The sequence below is a fragment of the Fonsecaea erecta genome (assembly GCF_001651985.1).
Source record: "Fonsecaea erecta strain CBS 125763 chromosome Unknown Scaff3, whole genome shotgun sequence".
NCBI classification, from domain to species: Eukaryota; Fungi; Ascomycota; class Eurotiomycetes; order Chaetothyriales; family Herpotrichiellaceae; genus Fonsecaea; species Fonsecaea erecta.
The window spans coordinates 698,974-717,978 of record NW_017387246.1 but is presented as its reverse complement, the minus strand read 5'-3'; the positions used below and the strand labels follow the sequence as shown (position 1 = coordinate 717,978).

Sequence of the window (19,005 nt, the reverse complement as noted above, 5' to 3'; positions counted from 1 at the left end):
GCAGGCCATGGTAGACCATGTAGCACTGGGTCACCAACATGGGACTTCTGGCGATGCCTCTCCAACCCCCAGTCCGACCGCAGAGGAGCGTACCCGACGCAAGCTCGCCAGCTTCAAGGTCACCCATGTCATTCTTACGCTCTTTTTCTTATGGATGATGTGAGTGGTGCAGGCTAACGGCTGCGCTCGCGCTCAAGCTACAGGCTGACTGAGTTAGGACTGTACATATTATTGGCATTCTGTTTTTTGCTAAGGGCTTTCTTCTCACCAGATTGGTGTTGGACAACAAATCCGAATGTGGAATACTTCCATCCGACGAATCTTCTCGAGAAACTGGCGGATGCTGGCATCCAAAGTCGTTCGATCGAGCTGTCGTCATAATAATTGATGCTTTACGATACGATTTCACCGTTCCTTCTCATCGTTTCTATACAGAGCCCCAGAAAAAGTCCTATTTAGACAATTTCCCCATCCTCCACCAGACCGCTGTTTCGAACCCTGCCAATGCAATCCTGCTGCCGTTTATTGCCGATCCTCCGACCAGCACCCTGCAACGTCTGAAGGGCTTGACCACTGGTACTCTTCCTACATTTATTGATATTGGTTCAAATTTTGCTGGGACAGCTATCGAAGAAGATAATATCATTTCTCAGCTGAAAGATGCCGGCAAGACGATTGTACAACTTGGAGATGACACATGGCATTCGTTATTTCCTGGATATTTCGATCCCAACATGACAAGACCCTATGATTCGTTCAATGTGTGGGATCTGCACACCGTGGATAATGGGGTCATCGAGCATATTATGCCTTTGCTGGACCAGTCGCCGACAAAATGGGACGTCATTTTTGGCCATTTTCTTGGGGTTGACCACGCAGGCCACCGATATGGCCCTGATCATCCCGCGATGGCCGACAAGCTACGCCAAATGGATGGTGTTATCCGACAAATGATTGAGAAACTTGATGATCAAACTCTTCTCGTGGTTATGGGCGACCACGGCATGGACACCAAGGGGGACCATGGTGGGGAATCAGACGAGGAGATCGAAGCGGCACTTTGGATGTATTCAACGAAGCCTCGCTTCGGCCGCATTGATGCGGGCGACTCTTTGCCTCCGGCCACCGCAAAAGAGCGCCCAGTTGGCCAAATTGATCTGGTGTCAACACTCTCAATCCTTCTCGGTCTCCCCATCCCCTTCAACAACCTCGGCAAACCAATTGCTGAAGCCTTTGCGGGGGCTGAAACGACCGACTGGCAAAATCTTGCGAAAGTGGAGCAGTTGGCTCAGAGTCAGATCTCAAGATATCAAAAATATTATACGCGTTCGCGGGACCTTGGTCTGCCGGAAGAAGCTTACACGAAGCAAAACCAATATGTGCACGAGGCCACAAAGGCCGCGGCGCATGGCAAGTGGAAGGATTCACATAACGCCCTTGTCAACTGGCATCGAGAGGTGATCTCCATGTACAGACAACTGTGGGCCAATTTCAACTTGACCGATATGTTGACTGGTGTTCTCCTTTCTGGTCTTGGACTGGGGCTTTTGTTCCTGCTTGCCTGCTTCTTGGAAGGAGATAAAGCCGGTCTCGCTGTGCATTTGATCAGGAGCGCCGGACTCGGTTCAGCTGCAGGCGCTGCGGTCGGTGGGCTGACTGGACTTTTCTTACCTGCGAGATTCACTGTGGTGACTGGCTTGATCTTCGGCGCAGGCATCGGTGGCGTTATTACGGCTTGCTTCTGGTCATGTCAACACCTTTTCGCTCCAAAATCGTATCTACCATCCGCATGGGGATGGTTGGCCTTCGTCTTCTGTGTGACCCAAGCGGCGGGATTCGCCTCGAATTCCTACACGATCCACGAGGACACCATCCTCCTCTTTTTCCTGAGTTCCTTCGGCGTCGTGTCTTTAATCTCGTCGTTACGACAAGCGTCCACACCTGATCGAGTATTAGGTACCTACCAGTCAGTCGTGTTCATCATCCTCACCCGAGCGGCATCGTTTTCACGTCTTTGTCGTGAAGAGCAGATGCCCGGCTGTCGCTCCAGCTTTTATGCTTCGACCAACTCATCAACTTCGGCCCCTTGGCAGCTTCTCATCCCTTACAGCGTGGCTCTGGTCATACCGGAAATCATAAAGGCCTTCTACAAGGGCACTGCATCGTATGCAGGGTCGGCCGGCTTCTGGATTGGCTTCAGCGTCCGCATGGGCTTGTTGCTCATTGCCGCATATTGGACGGTTGACGCTGCGGACAACGGGGATTGGCTGTTGGAGCGAGTCTCATCCGCAACGCTCAAAACAGTTAACATCACCCTGGCCCGGTCTGCCCTGGCAATCGCGATTCCCGTCGGAATAGGGACTTTTGTGTGGGCCAAACCGTGTATCGACATCTCGATAACCGAACCGACAATGGTTGGTCACGAATCTGGCGCCCGTGGCCGACCCCAACTGGCCGTCTTTGGCTATGCAAACGTCTTTGGCAGTCGCTACTTCATTATGATGCCGATCCTCGTCTTAGCAGTGTCATTACTTCTGCCACCCATGGGTCAGTATTCTATCGCCATCCTCAGCTGGCAGATTCTGTGCCTCCTGGAGATTCTAGACACCAATGGGCTTACTATTGGGTCTGCCACCAAATCCAATATCGGCCCAATCATGCTCGCCATCCTGGGGTCGTACCATTTCTTCAAGACTGGGCACCAGGCAACCCTGGCCTCGATACAATGGAACTCAGCATTCGTCCCTCTACGTACGATTCAATATCCTTGGTCTCCGCTTCTGGTTGTGCTTAATACCTTTGGAGCTCAGATCATCTGCGCGGCAGCGGTGCCATTGACGGTCCTGTGGAAGAGACCGATCGATAAAGCTGGTCTACGTGGGTTATGGAACGACGTGCTCGGGGCTTGCCTGACGCATGCTCTATATTATGCGACTATCCAACTGGCGACGACGATGTGGGCAGGGCACCTGCGACGGCATTTGATGTTGTATCGAGTGTTCATGCCACGATATCTCATGGCCAACGGGGTGCTCCTGATTGTGGATCTGGTGCTGGCTTTGGTTGCCTTGGCTAGTGTTAGAATTGTTGGGCTCAGCGTTGGTGAGGTGTTTGGCTTTTGAACTCCACCAACTACGGGCTGGTGGGGGGATCTGCACCAAGCCGAGAAAAAGCTCCCTAGCCGTCCTTGCACGAGGCCCGGGGGTGCACCATGTACAAACAGCCAAGGTCCTCACTTAGTCAGTCTCTGGATCTGGCAAATGTACAGTGTACAAACCTCAAGGCACAGGTGGACCACGTCTAAGAGACGCACCTGTCAAGTCACGCGATAGAGAAAAGCTGAGTCAGGAAAAAGCATGTATCGTACCATTCGCCTCCTCAATGCACCTGTTGGCGGTTGATGCTGGGTTTCCGAAAGCGAAGAATGGGGCGTGGGCACAGGCGCAGGACGCAGCACAACCCAAGGACCCTTACGTCATCAGCCAATCTCTGTTCTCCAATTGACCGAACAGATCCAGAGTCTCCAGATGCATTCGCCGTATATTAACCAGCTGCGTGTTGGCTGTCACTGCTCGAAATTTTCACTTGATCTCACTTCTTCTCCTCTTCCTCAGACTCGTCTTGAAAAGACCCCTTGAGATCTTGATCACCCACCTTACCGACAACTGCTCCTTCTAGGCAAACGTCCTACAGCCCTGCCCTCTGCTTTCCTCTGTACCCCGCATCCATTGAACAGGCCCCTCCCTCCGCCACAATGCCTATTACCGTCCCTTCCACTACCTCCCTACACGACCTCTTCAGCCTTAAGGGCAAGGTCATTATCGTCACCGGTGCCTCCGGACCTACCGGGATTGGCACCGAAGCTGCCCGAGGATGTGCAGAAATGGGTGCCGATGTGGCCATCACATATTCGACCCGTCCTCAGGGAGGTGAGAAGAACGCCAAAGAGCTCTCGGAGAAATATGGAGTCAAGTCCAAGGCGTACAAGTGCAATGTTGGAAACTACGAAGAGGTGGAGAAGCTTGTCCAAGATGTCATCAAAGACTTTGGCAAGGTCGATGTCTTCATCGCCAACGCTGGCCGAACTGCTGACAGCGGCATCCTGGACGCCCCCGTCGAGAAGTGGAACGAGGTCATCCAGACGGATTTGAACGGTGTCTACCACTGTGCACGAGCCGTCGGTCTGCACTTCCGAGAGCGCAAGACTGGCAGCTTCATCATCACTGCATCCATGTCTGGCCACATTGCCAACTATCCTCAAGAACAGGTCAGTCTCCATAAATTGGGGTTTTTTCGATGAGATGATGTGCTAACCACTCACGTAGACCTCTTACAACGTCGCCAAAGCTGGCTGTATCCACATGGCACGCTCTTTGGCCAACGAATGGCGAGACTTTGCTCGCGTCAATTCGATCTCTCCTGGCTACATTGACACTGGTCTCTCGGACTTTGTTCCTCAGGATATTCAACAACTGTGGCACAGTATGATCCCCATGGGCCGTGATGGCAAGGCGACCGAACTCAAGGGAGCCTACGTCTATCTTGCCAGTGATGCCAGCTCCTACACGACCGGCACCGACATCATCATTGACGGTGGATACTGCGCCCGATAAATGCACAGCTGGTATGAAAACCGGTCAAGCGAGGAGCATTGAAGAATTGGAAACATGACCCACGGTCGTGTCAACGACGTGGTCTCGACCAAGCCGCCACAAGATGACATAGACGTGTGTGACAAGGCTGAGCTAAAACATTCCTGTTCAGGGGTTTCAGGCTATGTACAAACCCATCTATCTCCAAACATATCTGGTTAGCCAAATGACACTATTGTCTCCTGACGAACAAAAAAGCTATTTCATCCGTTCTCTGATCATTCCAACATGTACATTCTTTTATTCTCTTGGTCTCTTTCTTTCTAGAGCACCCTTTCGCAATTTCGGGTGTCGAGAAATCCGGTCGATCTTTGTGTAACGCGAGAGACAACTCGATGACCGAACCTCTGGGTCTTCGTCATCTGGGATGAATACTAGTATTAATAACTAACCCAGCGAAGCGTCAGCTGAGCTGGTAGTATATGCTTAAAACGACAAACAGCCACGCCTCTGATTGGTCAATCCCTATCGAGGCTTATCGATTGGCTATTGAAAAGAGTAGTATTGTGATCTTAACCGGATCTTAGTTATTCCGCTCCTATTCCGTCCTTACCACCTCCAATTCGCCATCGCTACCAACTCAGCTTTCATCACAACTTCATCAAAAACTCCATCAAATCTTCATCAAATCTTGATCAAACCTTCATTAAGCAGTCTCAATCTGTTTGTCTGGCAATATCCATTCGTCTGTGAAAAGCATCTCTCAAAAAATCTTCTATGAGCGGAGTTGTGCAGCCCCGAAACTACCAGATTTGTTGGCCACTCAAATCGCCCTTAGTAGCCTGAAACCCTCACCTCCCTCTACACTTAAATCCTTAGCCCTTGAAGGCCCTGTTAGCGTTGGCGTTAGTCAGAAAAGGTGGAATTCGAGGGCTTCACTGGCGTTGGTGGAACTGTGGTATTACGGACCTAAGTCAGACTCGCAGTCAACGTCGGTGTGGTAAGATCCAGTGGGTAGCTATTCGTCGTGGCCGGTTGAGCGTGGGTCTCTACGATTACCAGCAAAACAATACCTATTTAGCTACTGTATAGTATCTCTACACCTTGTGAGCGGCGATGGCGATATCTCTGGTGCCTAGTAGGCAATCCCCAAGACCGCCCTCAGGACCAAATGTAGAATTACCTATAAGATCACCTTCAAGACTACTCAGGAGGCCACCTCTAGGATGTAGGACCACCTCCAGGGCCATATCCAGGACGGTCCCCAGGCCTATTGAACCCTTACGCAGACTCGCCCCAAGTTCGCTGGTGTAATATCAGTCACGTGCCATAACTCCGCTGACGGAGTTATAGCACGTGATATTTCGCTCCTTAAATCGCCCTGTTACGAACAAGGGGTGCCAAGCGTACGGGTCGCGGGCTACCTTCTGAAGCTCTCCAGCTTCGGAATCTCTGTCGTCTGCACCTATAGATAGGCAATATACTTATTAGATAGTTTGCTGGCGAGCCATTCCTGACACCACCAGGATCACCTACAGGACCACCCTCCAGTCCACCTCCAGGGTAACGTCTAGGGCTACGTGCAGGAGGACCTCTAGAACGACCCTTAGACCTATTGCACCCCAGACCCATTGCACCCTTGGAAAGTCTCTCCTCGCTTCGCTGGCGCCTTGAGGAGTCCCAGTGGGCTCACGCCTCATAGTCTATTCTATCGACTAATGAGGGCAGAAGACGGCACGAGGGGTTGTTATGTATAAACAGCAGTTCCCACCGACAACCGGGGACTCACTCTGCACAAAAAAGCGAGCTTTCTTTGTATGTATGTATGTATGTATGTATGTAGCTGGATCTACCAAAAAATGCATAGTAATAGTGGGTTCTTGTTTGTTTCTCCTGGATAACGGTGTAATACACAGGATTGTTATCTGCCATAAACAGTTGCGGCACAGCCCGTAATTAACTATTCAGATACACACGGATCAAAACCAAGACGATCATTTTGCTTGATGAGCATATCAGCACTTCCAATGGTCAGTCAGTCAGTCAATTAGTCGGTCAGTTCTTACCATTACCATTGCCGTACATATAACCATGACGAACTTGTTGTTTTCTTTTGCCCATGGTTTGTCCTCTTTCGTTTTCTCACGTTTTCTCTGGGCCGAACTCGAACTCGAACTCGAACTCGAACCCGAACCCGAATCTGGAGGGCGAGGGTGGGTCGGCTTGTTATTGTGAAATGTCTAACAAATGGATTCTATATAGCTGGTGAATTTGACCGTAACGGCTAGACTCTATTGTGACTTTTCCGCTGCTTGTGTCGGTGTTATTTGAGGCAATATATCTCAAGCCACGCGCCCCCCCTTCTCTCTCTCACCAGCACCCCCTGCCCGGTCTACACACGGCAAGCAGGAACATCAAACCCAGCGCTCCACAACAGACTGCCCATGATGACGACCAGAATAGCCAGGCTGACCGCCAGGCTGGCGCCGCCGTAGACGTAGGCGTGTCTGCGGCGGAGCGTCTCCAGCTCGCCGACCCAGGTGCTCACGGTGGTGGCGCAGCCACTGAAGCCGTCCATGACGCCGTTGAGGACCTGGCACGAGAGCACGCCGCGGTGCCCGAAGCGCTGCACGATGAAGCACACACCCAGCGCGGCCGTGCCGGAGACGTTGGCCAGGAACGTGCCCACGGGGAACGCCGGCACGCGCTGGTTCAGGTGTTTGGAGAGGTAGAACCGGAACAGGCAGCCCGCGGGCGCGAAGACCAGCGCGAATATCACCTCGCCCCGCCAGGCGTCATGGGGCGGCCAGATCGCCAGCATAATGGCGCCGATCCAACATCCAACGCCGAGGAGGATGACAGTCGGGTCCAAGATTCGACGGGCCCAGTGGAAAGGTAGCGTCGGCGTGATTTTCTGCGTGGCAAGTGCCAGGTGAGCGCCAAACTTCAGCGCCGCGAGTGAACACCCCACCTGCACGATCAGGACGGCGGTGACGGCCTCGAAATCGTACCCACGCCTCCTTGGGCTCGGCTCGTGGTGGTGCGTCAATGACCCGAGCTGTCCACTCAGCGCCAGGAAGGCGTCCCGGAGGAAGGTCGAGAAGGAGGTGAAAGAGCCGCAAAAGCCGGTCGAGAGGCCAATGTACAAGGGGATCGTCTTCTTGACTTTTAGGTGCTTGTGCTTTGAGGCAATCTCGTCGTCGGTACTGCCGCTCCGTCGGTCTCCCCTAGGCCGCTCGTGGGACCAGGGGTCGGCGTATGTTCCCCATTCCTGCTTGAACAGCTGGCGGTCCTCAGCTAGGAAACCGAAGATGAGGGAGCCGCCCACGTTCGCCCAGAGCACCGGCGACATCACAGGAGCATCCGGGTAGGTGTTGATGGCTTCGACCCCCAGCCGACTCAGAGTGCCCAGGATGGCGAAGAAGATAAGATGTCCAACTACGTAAAACTCGGTGAGCGGTACTAGAGCCGGGTGGTTGCTGGTCCTGGAGTCTTCTTCCTTTTCTTCACTACTGGAAGGAGATGATTCGACAACAGGCCCCGAAGCTCGAAGATCGCCCTGAGGGCCACGGTCGACAATTGAAGGCACCCGAAGCTCGGTGAGGTATTCGTCGTCCGATGCTCGACCTCGCTGGCTCAGTCTCCGAGCCGTTGTTTCTTCTCGTTCCAGATCGTCCTGCTCGGGATCCTCTCGACGTGCAGGCTGGGGCATGGCCAGTTCTGAGAGTCCCGCGTTTTCGTCATAGGAGTCCGGTTCTTCTTGTTCCCTGCGTGAATCTGATATTGGGATCTCCTCGCCCGTGTCATCGGGCTGGCCCATTTCGAGATCATTACTTGAGGGCGGCCTTTTGGTGGCGTCCATGTTCGCCAGAAAATGACGCGGAGTCTCCACGGGTTGGATGATGTTGTATGGCTTAGCCAAAGGGGACAGGGCCCAGATCTCCTGGTCTGAAAACTTGGACAGATAACGAGCTAAGAGTTACACGAAGAGCTTCATACTCTGGCCTGGGCCATCCTTAACCGTAGAATCTCGATTTTTGATGGCGCGTCAGCATTTGACAGACCACAAAGGAAAAGATACTATCACATGGTACAAGACAAGAGAGGAGAAGAAGAAACACGGGAGACCTACCGCTCCTCTAGTTTATCACAAAGTCAGCCCGTGTTCCGCCACTCCCCGCTCCCGATCGGAACAGTCGAGATCGGATCTGTGGTCAGAGTCTAGTATATCTGGACCAGGCGCTGGATCTGAGTCTCAGTTCCCGAGCTGGTGGATCGAATCAGAGGAAGCGGACGTGGTGCAGCATGAGCCCGCGAGGAAGCCCTCGAAACTCGTCTCGGGCGTCCATTTTCGTCGATTTTCTTTCCAGGGATGTTCTTCCGTTGCCTTACGTCCCGACCTCGAGGGCCGAGGACGAGGGGCAGCATCCCACACGGCTCGTCAATGGTGGTTTGTTGTGGTGGTGGTGGTCACAGGTCGTTCTCCTTGGAAGAGGCGGCTGCGACGTTCCGGGCGGATGTGGTTTTGATCAACATGGCCCGATCGGACTATAGCATTTCCCCCTCCCTTCACAGGAGAGAAGATCACACAGGTGGGTAGAACGAATAGAATCATGGGGGAATATGACGAGAAAGGGCGTCGCTGTGAGGTGCATGCGGTAGGAAAAGAACAGGTGGGAGGAAAAGGGGGAGTAAATTATATCGACCGGGAACCTCGTGCAAGCTCAACCCAATCGGGCATTCTTGATCCCATTTACAACACTCGGTACAGCCTTTTCTCTGCTTCCCGACACGCCACTGATGTGTGCCTTGCCTCGAAGACGCCCTGAAAGGTCAGCATGAAATCAAAATGTGGTAGGATGGATGGCCATGTGGGTAAAGGAATCGCTTTTCTTCCCATGATGAATAGCGAGTGAGAAAGGAGCCTTCCTGTCATCGATCGTCTAAGTACGGTTTGATGATCTCCCCTGTGCCCTCCCCCCGCCCGTTCCGTGCCATCCATTCATCCGTCACTGCCGCCCCATGAAACAAACCTGTTTGTACCCTTGGGGTGGGATAATAATAATTATGTACATATTGAGGCCCTTGGCTCGCTAGCTGGCTAGCTACGGTACGATACCTAGTACCTACCTACCTCCCAACCATATGTCCCGACCGTATCGACTGGAAGCCGAGACGTTTATGTACCGAATGTATGTATGTACCTTGTCTTTGGCTCGTTCTCTACTCGGTACTTCCTCCAAACCCGGCAGCCAAGGACATATTATTACTTCCCACTCTTTTCTGACAGGAGCGGAATAATCACATTCATCTGATACACTCGGTTCATAGACTGGTATCTGATGTTCTGCTGTAGAATTAACTGTTCATATGGCCCCGGTCCGCCCTTCTATTTACCTCTCAAGCTTAACCTCCCACTCATTCCGTTCCTGGGCCTGGCCGCCCCCAAGAGCACCTGGTACGGCTTGTGTCCTTCGACACTCAACCTCTCCTCCCCACTGATCCCATCCGCAAACTCATCCTTCGTCTCCACGGGCTTCCAATCCCCTTCCTCGATCTTCCTGCCGTAGAATTCTGGCATAAAGTCCACTTCTCTGATCACCAGGGCCAGCACGACTTTGGCCTCCATCATCGCCAGTTCCTGGCCGATGCAGTTCCGGGGCCCTTTTTCGAATGGACGCCACGCGTCCTTTCCCGCTGGCGTGTGTAGCTTACAATCCGGAAACGGTGTCTGAGAGGGGATGAAGCGTTCCGGAATAAATTTCAACGGTTCGGGGAAATATGCCTCGTTCCGGTGTATCATGTGCGCGACGGGCCACAAGTCAAACCCTACCAGGGGGCATTCCTTGCCGGTCGACGGATCAATCATCACCGTTTCCTTGACGACGGAGACTTCGTTGGGACGTTTCAACTCTCGGATCGTCGACGCAGGTGGGAAGAGGCGAAGCACTTCTTTGAGGACGGCACCAAGGTACTCGAGTTTGTTGATGCGGTGCGGGTCAGACTTGATGAGCTCGGCCATTTCGGACGCGGTGACATCCGGCCCAAAGACCGAGTCAAGCTCCGCGGCGACTTTGGTGTAAACGTGTTTGTGGAGGTGGATGAGGTACATGGTATATGAGATGGTCGAGCTGGTGGTGTCGTGGCCGGCGAAGATGAAAGTCTTAATACTGTCGATGGCCATGGTGCGGAAGGAGCTCGTCATGCTCATACCACCTCCTTTGGCACCAGCCGCGACCTCCTTCTCGTACGCGTCGAGAGCAAGGTCCACAATGGAGCGCTTGCGGTCTTTCCTGGGCTTTTCGATTTCAACGGACCCATTGGTCCCCTGCGACGTCTTCCGCGCCGCGAGCTTCCTGTCGATTTCGGCGCCCAGCAGGGAATCGAGTTTCCTTGCATTCCACCAAAGACGGATGGGACGAATGAGGTTGATGTCGTCAAGCGGTCCAATACTGGCGCTGGTCGGCATCAGCTGAACTTGTCTCCTGAACGTCGTGACGATGGGGTGTGGGCGTTTCTGACTGTCAAAGTCCGAGTCCATGACCACTTTGCCGATAATGTCAATGGCAAATCCTATCGACAAGGGATCGAGTTCAACAAGCTCGTTGGCCTTGGCCTTGTCACGAAGCAAGTCGAGGAACACGAGGCTGGAGTCCACCACGTACGGGACTAACGTGATCAAGTGGCTTGCCGAGAAGCCCGGGTTGAAGATAGACCGGAGGGATTTCCAGGCCTGGCCTTCCAAGCCGACCATGTTGTTGGACCCCAGGAGCCTTGTCAGATATTTTGTCGTGAGTCGCGATTTCGGCAGTGATTGACCTGTCGTCAAGAATTTGGAAGCAAGTTCCGGGTCGGCAATGAATACCCAGCGGGGACCCAGTGGCCACCAGTCGACGTAGAAGACGTCTGTGGGTTGAAGGTATCAGCATTCACAGAGAGACACCAAGATACAGGTCAATAGACAGAGGCAGGGTCAAAGAGTCGAGCCTTGTAACAACACGCTGAGACTTCATGAGAGAATGCTTACCGCCCAAATCATATTTCTTCCTGATGTAGTTTGCCCAGTTCTGGACGTGACAGTTGGGAGGGAAGAGCTTCTTGCAATCACCAGCAATCTTCAAGTGACCCCAGAATCGGCTTTCCATAGGCGGTTGTGGCTAGAAAACGTGATGTCAGGGTTTGCCATGTCGCTTTGGTCCCATACGAGAGAGTGAATGGCGGGCCATTGCTACTGGTGGATGGCGAGCACTCACCAGTCCATCGAGCTCTGCACGCTTCTTGTAGACCAGGTTGACAAAGTACACAGCTCCTGCTGTCAGCAGTGCTAGGACTGTTGATACAACCCGCCACATGGTTTCAACATCTACTTGTGATTTTGTGGACAAAGCCTTTATCTGTCCTACGAGATTGCAGAAATTGCGGCGTAGATGTAAGCTGGCAGCTGTGGCGTCCGAAACATAGAATGTGATGGATGGGCAGTGGGATTTCTGATATCGAATCACATCTGCATGTGCGGATGTCCACGATCCGACACCAAAAAGGAACCAATAACCAGCTAGTTAATTAATTAGTGAGCCAGTACCAGTTCCTTGAGACGACTCCTCTTTTGGTGCCACCGATAAGCAGCAGAACAGGAAAGGATTACGGTGTTATTAAGTCCAGGAACATGGCCAAGTAGATGAATCCCGTGTCGGTAAGACTGACATTCCATGCATTAGAAGTGGCCCAAATAACTTTATGCGTGACAGAGACCACACGCTGTCGAGGGCTCTCCGGTGAATGGACTGCAAACGAAACGGAGGCGGCGGATTGACTGCTTGCACCCAGACGGGGAGGCACTCAGCGTCAGCGCCTTGGTGGATTTGTAGGATCTGGACCGCGCCGTGATTTCGAGACGTCGATTGGTGCGTTTGACAGATGGATCCAAACAGTAGGACTTGCTCGATAGGCAGAGGACGAAGGAGTCGAGCAGACTGGTAACAGCCGTATCGTACGTTGAAAGCTTCCTTATTAGGCGTTCCGTGGGGGCTGAAAGAGACAACGTTGCTGGCAGTGGTCGTTTTGTGAGTCGAGTGCTTCCGGAGCGGTCCCCGCACCCGGTTCGTAAGGTGAAAACACTTGGCCAGGTGTACAAGCACCCAACAAGAGGTATAGAATAGATGGCTCATGAGCCTTTGTCGCACTACCAATGCCACGATGCGTTATTCAGCTTCCACCAATCTGCCGCTGAAAATCTGTAAATGGATATATTTCAAATATACTCCCAAACAGAAGACGCTGTAGCAGTCCTGGTCGAAAAGTTCTGAGATCCCGGATGCAACGCGTAGGTTCCAGGGTTCAAAGATGAACCGTACAACATCAAAATAATATAGGATGCGTATATATGCATAGAGCTGATATCACGAATGGCACAAGAGAATGAAATGCGAGGCTATTCTGCAGGATGCCTCACAAATCCGTCTTTTCAATTATGTGTCAAAGATCGGGGTGTAGTGGCTGGCCCTGCCTGTTGGAGTTGTTCGACAACCACGAAGAAGGCTAGAGCCGTGAAGGGTCGACAGTCAGCGGGCGTGGTAGGGATACCTTGGCCCATGCGTTGTTTTGGCCAGTGACGATGGAAGGACGAGAAAATTAACCACGATGTGAACCAGTCCTGCATATCATAAGATCGTGAGAGGTCGCTCCGGACTTGTGCAGACAGTTTTTCTGAAGGCAACGGAGTCAACAATATCGAGTTCAAATGACGGTACGCAGCTACTCCACTGCTGGATGGAGAGACCATCTTGCGGAGGAGGAGATGGGGCTTGGGATCTATATGGCGACATCACTATCGGCCGTCCCCGGGTTGAGCAGGCATCTCAAAAGGTCGGTCCATCGTCCCCATCTGGGGTTGCATATGGGCCGAAGGTGTCTGCGGTGAACCCATATTAATTATATCCTAGGGTGGCACCAAGGTTGGGCTGGGAGAATTGGAGCTTACCACAGTTTGGGTCTAGCATTCAATTGATTAGCAAATACTGTATATTTCTTTCACGAACGATAACATGAGTAGAGACACAGAGAGGGGTGAAGACGTACATCGCTGGCCTGACTCATGGGTTGATATTATTTCACAAAGCACATAGCTATCACTAGAGCTAACGGCACAATTCACAGGCAATTCTCACATCAGGCATTCTCGTGCCAAAGTCCTAGGTGGTTGCTCATTTCTTTCCCGCCGCTTAAGTATGACTGCAAGATCTGGGAACCCATGGGCGCCAAAGGCTGGACCTTTCCCATGTTCATGCGTGTGCTGAACAAGCTCCGAAACACCGTTCAGCCTGTTCATTCGTGCCACCGAGATTAGTTGGGCAAAGATTGGGTCCAGTCGTGTAGCACTGCCATCAACATCCCAACCGTAAACGATTTCAATGCACACATTGCGCCCACGGGCGCCTTAAGGGAGTGTGTGGGCATTTTCCCCATCAGCTATAATTACTAGCATCGTCCCGTGAAGGGTCATTGGAAATAAAAGGCTCCTAGCCTTTTGAAATCCGCTTGCTTTGATTTCTCGCGATCCACATCTTTCTCGCCTTGTATTTACGATATGTGTTCCTACGGAAGTACCTTTGCCGAACAGAGGGAATGTCTCAGGGTAGCGCCACTCGAGAAGCACAACATCGAGACGCGGATGGTGAAGAGATGCAAAGCTGCTCCCAAACCGGGACCTCGCTGTGAGCAATTGAACCGTGATACGTCACTCGATGCCCTCCCGTCAGAGAAAGGCGAGAGGTGGCCCTGGGGTCAGGATTCTGGAATTTCGGTTGATATTCCGAAGATCAAATATGTGAATTATACCAACTCCCACAACTGTGCATGTTTGACAACGACCATAGGTCGATCTTCATAGATAACGTGGGCGGAGTGTTGGGATCGTCCCACGTTATAGAGACCGACCTCCCTGGTTGACCGGGAGATTACCAGACAGAGGGCACTGGTCAGGTCAGATGACCATTGTGATGATACTACCTATTGGTAGTGGACATTGAGCCATCAGGGGTCACCAAGTTTACACAATGGAGCCGGTCATTATCATTTTCCACGGACTCTACTATCAGAACCAATGGAAAAGGCCCCCAATCTGGCCATCATCCAATCTTTCGGGCCGTCTGAGTGTTTCAGCAGATTTCCAGAAAGCCGTTGTACTCTGACCGCTGGGTCTCGCAGCGCCAACACCTCTCATCCTCCGGCGGTGACCACGCCTTTCCGTCAAAAACAACGCGATGTGCTTCAACCACACAGAGAACCCTGACACCAGCCAATCTGCTCAGTTTTCGACTGATGCGCTCAAATTCTTGGCTCCCGGCAAATCTAGTGTTGTCTACGCAATCGATGACAGAAGAGTTGTGAAGATGTACAACTCCACCGACGACAACGAAGATGTCATTGAACGTCGCGCATACGACCGTCTCGGCGTCCACCGCAACATTGTTAAGTGCTTCGGCTGGAACGACGGCGCGAGGGTGCTCGAACGCGGCCAGATACTACGAGGGATTTGTCGACAGCACGGTGCAGCCCGGATCTCCTTGCGGCGGAAGATTCGCTGGCTGATCGACTTTGCGGAGGGCGTCCGACACATACACGACAAGTCAATAGTTCATGCTGATGTCGGATGTCACAATGCGGTCTTGACAAAGCATGATTGCTTGAAGATCATCGACTTCGAAGGTTGCAGCATGGACGGCGGAGAAGCAGGTTCGGCATATGAATGGTTCAGCTACCGACCATCGACGCCGAAAATCAGCAAACAAACGGATATTTTCGCGTAAGGATGTGCGGTGTTCGAAGTCCTAACAGGCAGACCTCCTCATGACGACTTGGAGAGCTCCAAACATCGTACCGAGTTGGTCGAGCGACGCTATCAAGGAAACCAATTTCCTGATGTTACAGATTTACCACTGAGCAAGTTGATGCATGGTTGCTGGTTCGGCACCATCACTTCTATGGAAGAGGTGATAAAGGAACTCGAAGCGGCAAAACCGTCACTCCTGAACGAAGCCGGCCAAGTTCTCCGCAGGACAGTTCGTCGTGTAGTGGACAAGACCGGGTGCAGCAGAACCACCGCGAATTCGAGCTGAAAATGCGCACCCTGAGACACACAAATGGTTCTCCCTGGCATTCCTCGCCCTTCGACGTTTCTTTCTTTGGGCGACGATGTCCTCTGCAACGAGCGCCATCATCAGCGAAAATAGCGGGTTGGTCCACTGGCCGATTCCGTGATTTGTTTGGACAACCCCGGCACCGAAAGTACTGTCACTTTGGGCTAAAGAAGTGGCCCCAGGAGCACCAGTAAGAATAATCGAATGGGGGCGCGGAAACCGCAAGCTGACCCCACGATTTATATCGAGTACGGCTCGATAGATGGAGACAGATAGAGAGAGAGCTGGGATACGTCGGACGCCGCAGTTATCACGTACGAGGCATCAGATGGCATCAGACGGCACGGGTCGCCGTTGAATGAAAATGAGATTTGACTTCCGGCGGTTGATGCTCGAATAGTTTTGCTGTGGCACTCCTCCACTAGACGGACTGAGCTTGGCATCAGAACACTGTCGACTCCGTTATCGAGAGGCTACAGGCATAGTCCGAAGGCCTTGTTCGAGGTACGCTACACGCTTCTGATCCAGAGAATGGTGGGCTTCACATTTCGCGTCCAGCACTTATTCGAGAATTCCCAATCCCATAATTACAAATGCTGTCCCTCTGTCATCTACTTCAGTATGATCTGGTTGTGTAGTTCAGTCATTCTCTTTAGCACTGCTTGCTCAGCTCCATTCGCTTTCTTAATTCTAATTCCAACTTGAGTCACTCATTTCCCGGCCCGGCCGTAATGTATTTCCCGGTATGCATGCTGCCCGTGTTGGCCTCGTGCACTGCGCTTACTGCTGCTCCTCCTGGTCGACAACCAGGTAATGTTCCTTAACCCCCATCGTCTCCTTCATCTAGCACAAGATGGTATACAAAAATGGCCCCAAGCAGTGGGCTCTGGAATACTGCAACGACCTAGAGCACCCGGTATCAGCCCTGTACCAGCACTATCACGTCGACTGTCACGACCATCCTGACGCCAGCTGCGAGCACATCCACCATTACTATCACCAGCACTGCCACCATAACCGAATCGACTTCGTTCTCTACCGCAATTCAGACCAGACAGTTACCGCTTCGACGGCCAGGATTCCATACTCGAGGAAGCGGCTCAGCAGCAACATGTGCAGACAAAGTATTTGCAGGATCAAGCTCAGGATACGCCCAGAAGCCGTCTGCTTGACGCTTTGGCCTTTCCGGAGATGAAAGAAAGACGCAACATGATTGAGGGGCGTGTCGTCGACTTCGGCAAGACCTAAGGCTGGATATTCGATCCTGCAGGCAAGAGCAGAGCTCGTCATTGGAGTTCCAAACCCAATGTGTTCGTTGAATGGTTTCGGACCGGTAAGGAAGTCTTTTGGATCAGTGGCAAACCTGGAAGCGGGAAGAGTTCCCTCATGGACTTTATCTATCAAAATCTTCAGCCCAAGGGCCACGGTTTTGCCCATTTGGAACCATGGGCGAAGCGACAACCTGTCCGCCTACTCTGTTTCTGGTTTTTCAAACCGGCCACAAGTATATTATTGAAATCGCTCGAAGGGTTCTGGAGGTCACTTTGCTTTCATATCCTTGACATGGACCAGGATATTGTGGCCAAAATCCGAGCTGATGTCGACCATGCAGCACCCAACAGCCTACAAAGCGGGATCCCACGCTCGGTCCAGGACAAACACGGTAACACAACACCGAACTAAAATCCTGGATGCGCTATCTGCTCGATCACTCTGCATCCAATTACTGCTTACTGGTTGATGGGCATGATGAAGTCCCGGATAAACATCAAGTTTTGCCCGATGAAATCCGATTCATTGCTCAGAGTTCCAACAAGGTCAAGGTTTACTGTTCAAGGCGACAAGAGGCTCTCTTTCAGCACGCTTTCCAGCAATGTCCGTCACGCGTGACACCTCGACGTATACTGGGTAGCTTTTTCTTATCGAACCAAGAATATTGAAGTGGAAGGCGACGACGGCGGGTAACATACACCACAGGACAATAGCGATGACTGCAAATGCGGCCGAAATCCAGAAGCCTTTCGGTCTGGTCCGCCGTGACCCGGCATGATGTGAACATCCGGAGGTGCCCTTGCTGTCCATAGAACCTGCGGTTCTCCCTGCTGAATTGTAGTATACCACTACACTCAGCGGCGAATCTTGATCTCTCCAAAATCCATTACCGTTTCGAGACCTGAGCATCTCGCCAACTAACGTGAGTAGTGACTAAGCTATTCAGAGCTGTGGTTGTGCGACCCGAGCACCGCTTAGCAAGCCCTGAAGATTGCCCTGAGCAGCTGAGCGCAACCCTGAGTGCACGAAAGGGTTCCCAGTTTTCTGTGTTTCAAAGCTCGGAAGGGTCACATTCTCAGACCCTCCCCTCCCGCTCGGTTATACTCGACGCACTCACGAGGCTCCTTTCCGGGCCAAGCTGTTGCCTGCTGAATCTTTCACGAGTATCGAGGTAGTCAGGTGAAAGGAGCCAGATTAGGCTCCCTACACTCGGCTCAGGGGAAACTCAGTTAGTAGTGGCTCAGCCACGCTCACCTTTAGCCTAGAAGCTCGGCTTAAACGAAAATCGGACTCGCAGACAACCCATCAATTAATCAATTACATGAGAGGCTGCGTTCTATGAACTTCCGGAGCGCAGTAGCACCAGTTCTATGCTGGGGAGAATATTGAACATTTATTAAATATCCAAATGCTTGAGCCTTTAGTACTTAGGTTGTAGGTAGGACTTAGCCATACTTTCACAGCCACGGATGTTCTGTAAATCTGAGCCATTAGACTGACCTGGTGGTATCACTCAATGACGGTTGCTTAATTCTTGCATATTCGATCGCCACTTGAGTAGGAGAAATAGGTCGAGTTGATGGCCGGTAGTGCGTGGGATGTCCACCGAACCTCCACGGCAGCTAGTTCCTTTTCGGTGAAAATGAAAGGACCACCGTCAATCCAATCTACTCCTAGACAAAAACCTTCCATCTATCGATCCTCGGGCATAAGAGTACTAATGGGCTAGTCGTTACTGACTGGCAAAACGAACGGACACTTTGCGACTGCGGCCGTTGACCGCCCCGTCCACCCATCTCGACTTCAGGCTTACCAAATAACCTTTGAATTCAGGGCGAGCCCAGGGCTGAGCCTTTGGCGCATCCAGTATCCATAATTGCATGTAAGCTATCAAACAGAGACCCAAAGCTCGAAAGGTGTGTATTTCACATAAGCTAGGGACGGTCAGTCTCCTCAATACTTGGTCCAGCCTCGTCCTCGCCCTCAATGATACTGTAGCCTTG

The 19,005-nt window shown here is 52.1% G+C and overlaps 6 protein-coding genes across 6 annotated transcripts; 3 read left to right on the top strand and 3 right to left on the bottom strand.

Annotated features, from left to right (window-relative positions):
* Positions 1-7: 7 nt before the first annotated feature.
* On the top strand, positions 8-3,122 carry AYL99_03504 (hypothetical protein; the record flags this gene model as incomplete). The annotated part of the gene is made up of 2 exons (XM_018835020.1): positions 8-159; positions 218-3,122. The coding sequence occupies 2 exons, from the start codon at positions 8-10 to the stop codon at positions 3,120-3,122; spliced, it is 3,057 nt and encodes a 1,018-aa protein (XP_018694670.1).
* Positions 3,123-3,754: 632 nt separating this feature from the next.
* On the top strand, positions 3,755-4,613 carry AYL99_03503 (NADP-dependent mannitol dehydrogenase; the record flags this gene model as incomplete). The annotated part of the gene is made up of 2 exons (XM_018835019.1): positions 3,755-4,267; positions 4,326-4,613. 2 exons carry the CDS (start codon positions 3,755-3,757, stop codon positions 4,611-4,613), a joined length of 801 nt encoding a protein of 266 aa, XP_018694669.1.
* Positions 4,614-6,984: 2,371 nt separating this feature from the next.
* Positions 6,985-8,454, bottom strand: AYL99_03502 (hypothetical protein; the record flags this gene model as incomplete). Its single annotated transcript, XM_018835018.1, has 1 exon — positions 6,985-8,454. One exon carries the CDS (start codon positions 8,452-8,454, stop codon positions 6,985-6,987), a length of 1,470 nt encoding a protein of 489 aa, XP_018694668.1.
* Positions 8,455-9,981: 1,527 nt separating this feature from the next.
* AYL99_03501 (hypothetical protein) lies at positions 9,982-11,944 on the bottom strand (the record flags this gene model as incomplete). Its single annotated transcript, XM_018835017.1, has 3 exons — positions 9,982-11,498; positions 11,620-11,749; positions 11,846-11,944. The coding sequence occupies 3 exons, from the start codon at positions 11,942-11,944 to the stop codon at positions 9,982-9,984; spliced, it is 1,746 nt and encodes a 581-aa protein (XP_018694667.1).
* A 2,910-nt stretch (positions 11,945-14,854) lies between these two features.
* Positions 14,855-15,400, top strand: AYL99_03500 (hypothetical protein; the record flags this gene model as incomplete). The annotated part of the gene is made up of 1 exon (XM_018835016.1): positions 14,855-15,400. One exon carries the CDS (start codon positions 14,855-14,857, stop codon positions 15,398-15,400), a length of 546 nt encoding a protein of 181 aa, XP_018694666.1.
* A 1,365-nt stretch (positions 15,401-16,765) lies between these two features.
* AYL99_03499 (hypothetical protein) lies at positions 16,766-17,167 on the bottom strand (the record flags this gene model as incomplete). Its single annotated transcript, XM_018835015.1, has 1 exon — positions 16,766-17,167. The coding sequence occupies one exon, from the start codon at positions 17,165-17,167 to the stop codon at positions 16,766-16,768; it is 402 nt and encodes a 133-aa protein (XP_018694665.1).
* Between the last annotated feature and the right edge of the window lie 1,838 nt (positions 17,168-19,005).